General features: G+C 30.7%; 1 protein-coding gene across 1 annotated transcript; it reads right to left on the bottom strand.

Annotated features, from left to right (window-relative positions):
• Positions 1-3,559: 3,559 nt before the first annotated feature.
• LOC128648025 (bone morphogenetic protein 2-like) lies at positions 3,560-7,361 on the bottom strand. The gene is made up of 5 exons (XM_053700712.1): positions 7,058-7,361; positions 6,561-6,703; positions 6,069-6,191; positions 4,983-5,175; positions 3,560-3,960 (listed from the first exon to the last, which is right to left on the bottom strand). Exons 1-5 carry the CDS (start codon positions 7,359-7,361, stop codon positions 3,560-3,562), a joined length of 1,164 nt encoding a protein of 387 aa, XP_053556687.1.
• Between the last annotated feature and the right edge of the window lie 3,278 nt (positions 7,362-10,639).

Below are 10,639 nucleotides of genomic sequence, written 5' to 3'. Positions count from 1 at the left end.
TCTCTAACCCTCCCCCCTCTACTTATTTGCCGCCATCTTGGGTACTGGGAGGTGTCTGCCAGTACCCAGTTTGCAAAAAAAAATTGTTTTGTTTTGTTTTGTTTTTTTATTAAAATCTGTCAATATTTCTGTAGTGTAGTAGCTGCCCTACCTACTCAAAACCCTCCCCCCCCCCCTCCCAGATCCCTTTTCCAACATTTATTTTCCCCTCTGTCTCCCTCCTTCCAATACATTCTTCAGCCTTGGACTAATGGACTTAATGTAGCGCTCGCACACACACGCGCACCCACCCTCCCCCTTTTGGGCTCCCGGCCACTCACACACACTTCAGCAACAGGATCCGGAATTGCCTCCAGTGATGGACTGCCCTTGGTTATTGAGGACCGTTTTTTGTAGGAGGTGCCTGGCACATCCTTGGTCGTTAAGGGGTTAATAAAAAATGTAACTGTGTATTTACTGTAAATACATCACATTCCAATGTTCTGCACATTTTCTAAGTTTTTAATTAGATATTCCTATATATATATATATATATATATATATATATATATATATATATATATATATATATATATCTGTATATGTCTATACCTATGTGTAAATATGTATATTTATAGGTATAGATATATAATGTCCCAAAATACCCTCAGATATATGTAGAAATATGCATTTTTGAATAAAGAGAATATATTCTTCTATGTGAATGGAATGTGAATGGAATGTGAATTATATTTTAAAGTCATGTTAGCACATATGAGAATATGTGATCGGGTTTGTACCAGAGTGGGGTGGTTTTTTTCCACTTTTTTTTCTCCATTGAGGGGAATACGTGAACGTGCATGCATTGTTCTAAGTTTGTTTTTTTGTGCTTGTTAGTTTAGCGCGAGAGGGAAAACTGTTTACTTTCAACTCATAATACTAGCGCAACCCAACAAGCACAAAAAGCTTACTTCTAGCGCAATTAATGCTTGAGCAGGACCGTTAATTAGCGCTCCACTTGTTTAAATATATAACAAAATTACATATATTATAATAAAGAATTAGTGTAAGTCAATAAATATGTTTACTATCTCTTCAGTCTAATATAAAATTAGATCATATATCATATTATTTTCTCAAAATCTGATTGAAAACATATAAAATGAGATTTAAAGGAACACTCAGGTCAAAATTAAACTTTGATGGTTCAGATAGAGCATGTGATTTTAAACAATTTTCCAAGTTACTTACATTAACAAAATGTTATATTTACACTTTTTGAGTCACCAACTCCTACTGAGCATATGCAAGAATTCACAGAATATACATATATACCTTTTGTGATTGGCTTATGACTGTCACATGATACAAGAGGAGTAGAAATAGACATAACTTTGAAATTTTTCATAACTTTGAAAATTGAAGTCTGAACTTCAAATGAGTAGTAACTAAGACTAAGTACTATTGAATTGTCTTTTTATCATGCATTTGTTGATTGTGCAAATCTGCTGTTTTCACTGGTCTCCCCTGTATAATGGATTGTCCCCTATGTGTCCCCCAAACAAATATATAATGCACAGATAGGTAGATGCTTCATTGTTTCATTAGGAGGTCTTAGATTTTGGAAATTATAATTACTGGTATATATAATTATATTTGGCCCCTCTACTTTTGACTGTGGTATGTTGCACCACTTGAGATGACAGTTTATTTTAAAGCAAAGTTTGTTTATTTTTACACAATATTTGTATACAATTTTACTGATATTAGGTGCATTTTTCTCTGTATGTTTGTACTATGGTTTACTTTTCAAATGTATGTGACCCCCCTACCACCCACCACTTATTTAATTACTTTTAATTTTATAAATACTAGATGATAGTAGTACAAAGATATTAAGGTAATACAATGTGTTGAACTAAACTTAATAGTATGTGTTAAGCTAAAATCATTGACTAGAAGGTTTTATGCCCAGTGAAGGGAATCATATTTAAATATATTATTATTATTATTATTATTGCTATTGTTTCTATGTTTTTATTACCAACCATAATTCTGTATGACACCATCTGTTGGGAATGTGACACCCCAAGCGTCCTTTCAAAATCACTTATATGTTTTGTCTTAATTCAAACAGAAGGTAGCAATATCTCAAGAGTAACTATGTAACTTACTGTATTATAGTAAAACCAACCCTTTTTACAGTAAAATACAAAAATCATGGGTAAATAAATGAACTAATTATTATTATTTTTGGCTACCACCAACCATAATTCTGTATCATTCATACTGAGAATGTGACGCCCCAAAGTGTACCTCTTTCAAAACAAATGTTTTGTGTTAATACAGAGGTAAACATGTATTATGTAGCAGTTCTGCATTTCTTGAGCATATAGTTCTCATTACCCAACCTTCTCCTAGACTATTGTAATTATTATTAATAATAATAATAATAATAATAATAATAATATTACTTTAATTACAATTGAATAAACATAAAATGTACAAATTTACAAATGAAATGACAAGTTATATTATTGAACACAATATATTAAACAATTTTACTATATACATATGTTACAGTCTGTAACAACAGCTATTTTTTGCTTCTATATCAAATTATACAGAGTTGGTACCCAGTATCCATCAAATATAAATCCCAAATAATCTTTGGGGGAAAGAAAATAGCAAAAAGCCAAGTATATATTTCTTTGCTATAAAGGGAAAGCTTAGTTCTGAGTTACAGAGGCCACACAGTGGCAGTTAATGCATGGACTTATGTTCTATGAAGAGAATATAAGAACATTGCAATTTGTTAGATGTTTGGACACTAGTTTTGTACAATATAAATTAAACACTGTAAGATCTAGTAGTTAAATTATAGAAATATTTAACATCAGGCAGATACCACCCTCTTTTATATACAAATTAGATAGTCAGTCCTATTTAGGCCAAAATAACTAATGATAGATGTTTAATAGGTTACAGGGGATTGATGACATTACTTTACAAAAGATCAGACAAAGTCTAACAAGTCTGATTTCTAATTTAGAGGTAACAATGAAGCTTTTGTTTTCAGTTTCAACAAAAGTTAATTGTCATTCTCTTTGTTCTAAATTAGCGGTATGTAAATGGCCTTCACAAATGGTTACACTTCCTCTCTTGCCAATCTATTGAGTACACTAAACAAATCTTACTCAAGTAGATGAAAGAGCCTTAATCCTTTTAACTGTAACCATTAGCATATTTCATTTTACTTATCTAGAGTAACTGTATAGACCTGATAACAAAAAGGTCAAATTTAAAAAAAAATATAATAATTTAAAAAGTCATCACTCTATAGTCCAAAGTGGCCAAATATGACTGAACTTTAAATATTAATTGCTGTGATGAATTTCTTAGGTAACAAACACAACAGGATACAAAATAAAAACAAGTAAATTGACTACTTATTTGAGACCTTTAAAAGATCCACTAGTGCTTATAAAGAGGTCCATTGAACATGAAGCCTTCTAGAGGTCTTCCAGTAATGCCCACTATAGATATTTAAAGGAGAGTCTTTGATCCGCATATACAGTCTTTAGTGGCACCCACAGCTTCCCGCTACCATATCATCATACTGTTTTAGTACAACATTTTCATCATCATCAAAGTATAGCAAGTTTATGGAGAAGAGTTTATCAGGAACACAACATGGGCTGCTAACACCTTTTGTTAACTTCAGGGCATTAATGATAGACTGTACTGTGGCATGATTGGTGGGTCTCATGTTTTGTCCCAGGGGAAAAGGGCATGATCCTTTGCAGTGATAAGCATTGTAACCCCTTGGGGAGATGATCCATCCTGACCAGCCAATTTCTTCAAAATCGACGTAAAGTGGATGTCTCTGGCAAGGCAAGTGCCCATCTTCTAGCGATCTACCAACTCTTGTTCTGTTTTGGGTTGCTATGTAAGGCTCATTTGGAAGAGGCATTGCTTGACCTTGAAATTTGAATAAGATTTATAATTATTATTAATCACATACAAATATAGGTAGTTTATGAATTAATAAATTTGCTTTACAGTTAAACATTAAACAAAATATTTTTACAAATATAGTATAAGTATATATGATCTCCTAAAGGAAGTTATCCACATAAACCCCTTTAGAGTACTGTATATATGTCCAGCTCGAACTGGAAATATACATTTTTACTTATTTAAATTATATAGCAATACCATGTTATAACACAGGTAGAAAACCTTTTATCCAAACTGCTTGGGACAAAAAAGGTTTGGATTTTAGAATAGTTTGGATTTTGGAATATTTGCATTTGTAAAATGGGACAGTTTGGAGAGGGGACGGAACCAAGTGTAAACAACAATATCTTATGTCATTTAGGTAATATTTGCATATCATAATACAGCTTATATATGCAACCTAACGGTAGTTTTATATTATTTTTAATACTTTTGTATGCACAGTACCCTCACAAAATTAGTACAGTACTGTAATCACGAAGTTAATATTTGTTATTTTAAATGAATATTTGCGTTTTAGAACACAAAACCCAAACCAAAGTCACAGGCAGAGGAGATTGCAACTTACATGTGGGGAAGATTTGTCATATTAATTAAAAAGTTTAGATTTTAGAATAAGTTTGGATTTTGGAATTCCAAATTTGGGGATTTGTAACTGTATTAAAATTATAATTAATAAAAGTTCACTGTAACATAGTACAAAAGAGAGCAGGGTCCCTTATTTTCTCTAACAAATGAGTTAATATAAACATGCTCAAAATGCTTTTCATAAAGATAGATTGCTGAAATGTATTATGCATAGAAATAAATTTACTTTCATAACCATAGTTTAAGACAATAGGTTAGTATGGAATCAAGGGAAATGAAAACATTTTGCAAGATTATTCTATTGTATGTAAGAGCAGGCAACTAGTAAATACTAAACAAAGTACTGCATTGTACCCATAAATACATAAATAAATGTTTCCCTTATGGTATATTACCTTGTAGAGGGTTAACTGGAATTATGCCTCTTCTGCCGTCATCAGTAAACAGAACAAGCATTGGCTGTTTACTTTCATGATGATCTTTGCCTGATGCAAATCGGATAATGCTAGGGTCAACTTGAGCCCCTCCAAGATTACGGATAGTCACAAGAAGACCTTGGTTGGTACTTTCATCATTCCAAGCACGAACCTGTTAATAAATGGAGCAATCTATTACACACATGTGCAAATATAGATTTTAGTTTGTGCAATAATAATCAAATACTACTTAAGTAAAAAAAAAAATATTCAGAACCCTTTGTATCTAGCTTTTATTAAAAGAAAATATTTCTAAAGTTTTTGTAACACTTTTTATATGTATCCCAAAACAAGTCATTGATGTGCAGGAATATCTAATTAAGTAAGTGGTCCCACAATAGATATACTGTAGATCAATGAATAAGGCTACCCCAGCATGAGACTGATCAGCCTGTGTCTCTGATATCTTTATATCCAAATACTTTAAATTCTTATATTACAAAATGTTAAAAGTTTTTCTAGAGATCTACAGTTTGGACTGATGTATGTAGTTTAAAGGGCCACTAAACCCAAAATCTTTCTTTCATGATTCAGATAGAGAATAGAAATTTAAACAACATTACAATTTACTTCCATAATTTATTTTGCTTCATTTTTTAAATATCCTTATTTGAAGAAAAAGCAATGCACATGGTGAGCCAATCACATGATGCTTCTATGTGCTGCAACCAATCAGCAGCTAGTGAGCATATCTAGATATGCTTTTCATCAAAGAATATCAAGAGAATAAAACAAATTAGATAATATAAGTAAATTAGAAAGATGTTTAAAATTGCATTCTCTTTCTAAATCATAAAAGAAAAAATGTGGGTGGCATGTCCCTTTAAGCAACTTTTGCCTATTATTACATGTGAAGTATTTTAACGGTTTCCATATTTCACCCTAAAGGTGACTTATTTTATACCAATGATGAGATAGGTTTGTCTATTCTATTTAGTGCTTTCAAATAAATAACCAAAGAGGGCGTCACACAAAATAAATTATGCATAACATTATGATACTCACTGCTTGTGTGATGGAAAAAACTTCCCATCCCGAAGAATGGATTGGAACAAGTCTTGATGACAGCAACTTTCTTCCTATTGGCAGTTGTATTTTATTTTTATCTAATACTTGGTAGACATTTATCTGTAAACACATGCAAAATACAATTTATTAGAAGGTGCTAACAATTTGTGTATAAAATACAAATTAAAATTATGGATAATTTTATGAAAATAAGGTGCCTATCTTTCCATCTATCTATCTATCTATATCTACATATCTATATCTATCTATCCATCTATCTATCTTTGATTATCTAATTTACAATACAGTGATAAAAAAAGTAGCTAAACATATTTCTCTGGTTCATAAATTGTTTAACATATAGACAAATATATATTTGACTATAATATACATATAAAAAGATAAATAGTTTGACAGTGAGAGAGAGGTAGATAGACAGATAGATATAGATGCATAGACATTTTATGTATTTGATATCTATAATCTCACCTGACAGAAGTGATGTCTTTTGTAATAAGCCTGCTCTGAAGGCCTTGGTTTCAGTTTAAAGAGGTGCAATTCTGCAGTTAGAACCTTTTCATTCCTGGCCACAGTTGAGAGATTAAAAAGGAAATGCATCTGGTCACTGTGAACTAAAGAAACAAATTGAGAATTAATAATCATAGCACATTTAAAAATTGGATATATTTAAAATGTGTACATATAATGAGTTGTCCTATTATAAATATTTTTTTTAAAATATATATATATATATATATATATATATATTTATATATATATATATATATATATATATATATATATATATATATATATATATATATATATATATATATATATGTGTGTGTGTGTGTGTGTGTGTTTGTGTGTATATACATAAATATATATATATATATATATATATATATATATATATATATATATATATATATATATATATATAATTGAAATAATAATGGATAACAAATATTGGTACTATGCCTTACTTTTATCGAAGAAACTCCTGACTGTGTTTCCTTCCAGAAGATCTGGATCCTTTGTGACACCATCTGCATCAGCAACTGTATTATACAGGTCAATCATGTACTGAGGAGGCTGCTTGACATGATGCATAGAGTGTGGTGGATCTTCAATGCCAAAAACTTCCAAAAGTCTCTTGAGAGCCTCAGATCTCACAACCTCCGGGTCTTCTGAAACAATATTCTCCTCCATGCTTGCAGTAGGTCTTGAGGTGCAACCTTGTATGATGAAAACCAGGAACATCAAACCCAACATCTTTCTATGGTTCATTTCCTCAGATTGTCACCCTTCAAGGTTCTTAGGGTTGAATGACACACTCTGTGTTGGGTCCTAGAATTTATAAGCAGGCTAGAAGGCAGCTGCACTTTAAGCTCTGACACAAGATAGAATTAAGTCAAGTATGCAAAACAGCAATCAGTAAATGTAAAGAAACCTAATTGCAGTGCTAACAAGGTGTGAAACAAGACTACCCATGCTCTATCAGCAATTATCCTACAGTACACAATTTATGTGAAACTGGAAGCTGTTGTCCTGTGTACATTGCCTGTTTTAAAGGAAAATCAGCAAGTTCTGTAAAGAAGAACAAGCAAGGATTTAAACACCTGGAGAGGATTGGTTTGTTTATCATTTTTCTGGAGTAAATGTGAATTATTCTATTGTAACAGGCTGAATGAGAAAGGTTTGCTCACCCCGGGAGACTAACTTCCTTCTAATGAATTTATTAATGGGGCAAACAGTTGAACATTGACTTGCAAGTATTAAACCCTGTTAGGTAAATAAATGTTAAAACTCTGGTGTCCTGGGATTTTAGCTAAGTAGATTTTAAAGAAATTAGCTATACTGGTTCAATATAGTTTAAAAATACATTTTAAAACTCACCAATATTTGCCTTGAATTGTTTAACAAGGTATTTTGTACAATAGAAAAAACAAGTAAATAGATAAATAAAAACAAAGACTTACCTTTTAATATTTACATGCATTTATTCACATTATAAGACAGGCCCTAACTTAATGTGCCTCTAAGCACAGATTTGCAGATTTAATTTACAGGCAGTGCACTGTCAAATATGCAGGTGTTCTCATGAACCTAGTTAGCAAAATAGATTTTTGTAAACTACACACACACACACACACACACACATATATATATATATATATATATATATATATATATGTATATATATATATATATATATATATATATATATATATATATATATATATATATATATATATATATATATATAAAAGTGATGCACCGAAATGGAAATTCTGGACCAAACCGAATCCGAAAATCCGGGATGCACTTGGCCGAAAACCGAAACTGATACCGAAAATTTATTTTTTCAAATTATTTTTTTTTTTGCATAATTAGAGCCAATAAAAAAGCCCACACTTTTATTGAAAGTAACACACTAAAATTGGACAAAAATATCTTAAAACAATAATATGCTACACAATAATTTTACCAAGAAAAAAAAAACAGGCAAAAAATGCCATTTTCGGCCAAAATGTTTCTGCGACCAAAATTTTGGTGCATCCCTACTTAAAACAATTATAAATATTAATATACTGTATTATTCTTCATTTAGTTCTATGTAACAGAATCATATTTAACAGTTTGTTTTTTAACAATTATCCAAATAAAGTATAGTCCTAGAAAACTCATTATATGTAGAACAGTAAGTCAAGTAATAAACTTAAACAGCAGCTCTAGGCTAGCATCACATTTGAAACATGCTACACAATAATTTTACCGAAAATAACAGGCTAAAAAAACGAAAACTGAAATAGCCAAAAATGCCATTTTCGGCCGAAACTTTCTGTGGCCGAAATTTCGGTGCATCCCTAATATATATATATATATACAGTATATATATTCTGATTTTAAATTACGTTTCCTTACAATGTTTATTACCTTACACCATTTGACATATTTGAAAATACTAAATTAATTTGCATTAAAAAATCCTCTGGAATGAAAACCAAATACTTTCTGATTTTAGAAAATGACTTTATTGAAAATAAAATTAGATACAAATAAACTACGGTATATATAAAATGATGAGATATCAAATTATATGGTGTATTGGGCTGAATCTTTGGTTGAACAGTTGCTTTGATCTTACATCTGTTGTGTGTATTTCACTCTCTCCCCTACAGACATTCTTTTTTTTTTGTTAATTACATTCATTTGGGTAAAAAAAAAACTAGCGTTATTAATTTTGGATGTTCTTAAAGGCAAGATATGTCCAGATACACAACTGATATAATGTCATCAGTCTAAGTAGATATTCTAATCTATTCCACTGTGTCCCTTCCCTAGGTATAGTCATGTGCACATAATATTTTAACATCACACAGTCACACGCCATAAATAAAAGTGCACAAACACATAGCTCAACATTTTAAAAGCTTTATGGTTTAGTTTTAACGTGTCAATATTATTTGCATGATCATTTACAAAAGAGTATTTTAATACATAAATAAATAGTATATTAGCACATTCATTCACATTTTTTGTCAATATAATTTGCTCATGTGTATGCGCTCTCATAATGCACACATTTTAACTATACCAGTAAAATTCTTTATTGCACACACACGTTTCCAGGCTTTATGGGTAACACTGGGCTTCAGTCTCTAAATCTTTGTAATGAGCTGCCATAATCAACTTTCCTCATTTACAATTTCTTTGTAGAACTGCACAGCCAAGAACTGGGTATACATTATAGGGATTCCTAATAATTGTTGGCATTTTTTCATAAAAGTAGCTGCTGAATAATTTAAAAGGACATAAAAATATATTATACATATTAAACCTTAAAGGGACAGTAAAGTCAAAATTAAACATTCATGATTCGGATAGATCATGCAATTTTAAACAATTTTCCAATTTACTTCTGTTAATAAAAGAAACCAAGGGAACAAATCAAATTTGTTAACAGATTTTAATTGGAAATTGGCTTAAAACTGCATGCTATATCGAAAGATGAAAGTTTAATTTTGACTTTACTGTACCTTTAAAATATTTTTGTATTATAGTTATTATAGTAAAACTAAGAGGAATATATATTTGTGCACAAATTATATTCACTGGCTGATATGAATATCTCATACCCCGTAATTGGTGAAGAGGGAGCCATTATTAAAAAAATAATAATAATACTTTAAGAAAAACCTTTATTATATGGAGCAACCACATAGGTTAAAGAACATTAGTACTTAATTTTTTATCAGTAGTTTTTGTATGAAAAGATTAAATAAAAGCTGATCAAATTTACTGTAAAGTGAAAGGAAATGCATGATTATATACTCTGCTGCTTATTGGCTGATAAGGACAACTCCCACAGAAAAAAAGATTATTCAGCAATTTTGTTTAAAAACTCAAATCATTGTAATACATTTTGAAACAAGGTTTGTTTTTGTTTTTTATAGAAGAGGACAACATTTTGTGTACACGATTATCAGGACTACTTGGCTTTATTTTGAAAATATCCATCTTCGAAAGAACATCAAGGCTACTATTATATGCATAGTATTTTA

The sequence above is a fragment of the Bombina bombina genome, chromosome 2, assembly GCF_027579735.1.
Source record: "Bombina bombina isolate aBomBom1 chromosome 2, aBomBom1.pri, whole genome shotgun sequence".
Lineage (NCBI taxonomy): Eukaryota > Metazoa > Chordata > Amphibia > Anura > Bombinatoridae > Bombina > Bombina bombina.
The sequence above is the reverse complement of the archived record's forward strand: the minus strand, read 5'-3'. Positions and strand labels throughout refer to the sequence as shown.

Bases quoted from the DNA above. Each gene is read 5' to 3' on its own strand.
- LOC128648025 (XM_053700712.1), bottom strand. From the start codon at position 7,361: ATGAACCATAGAAAGATGTTGGGTTTGATGTTCCTGGTTTTCATCATA. The intron at 6,704-7,057 runs GTAAGGCATAGT...TTGTTTCTTTAG, and splicing joins CAGGAGTTTCTTCGATAAAA to TTCACAGTGACCAGATGCAT. The intron at 5,176-6,068 runs GTGAGTATCATA...ATTTATTAACAG, and splicing joins TTTTTTCCATCACACAAGCA to GTTCGTGCTTGGAATGATGA.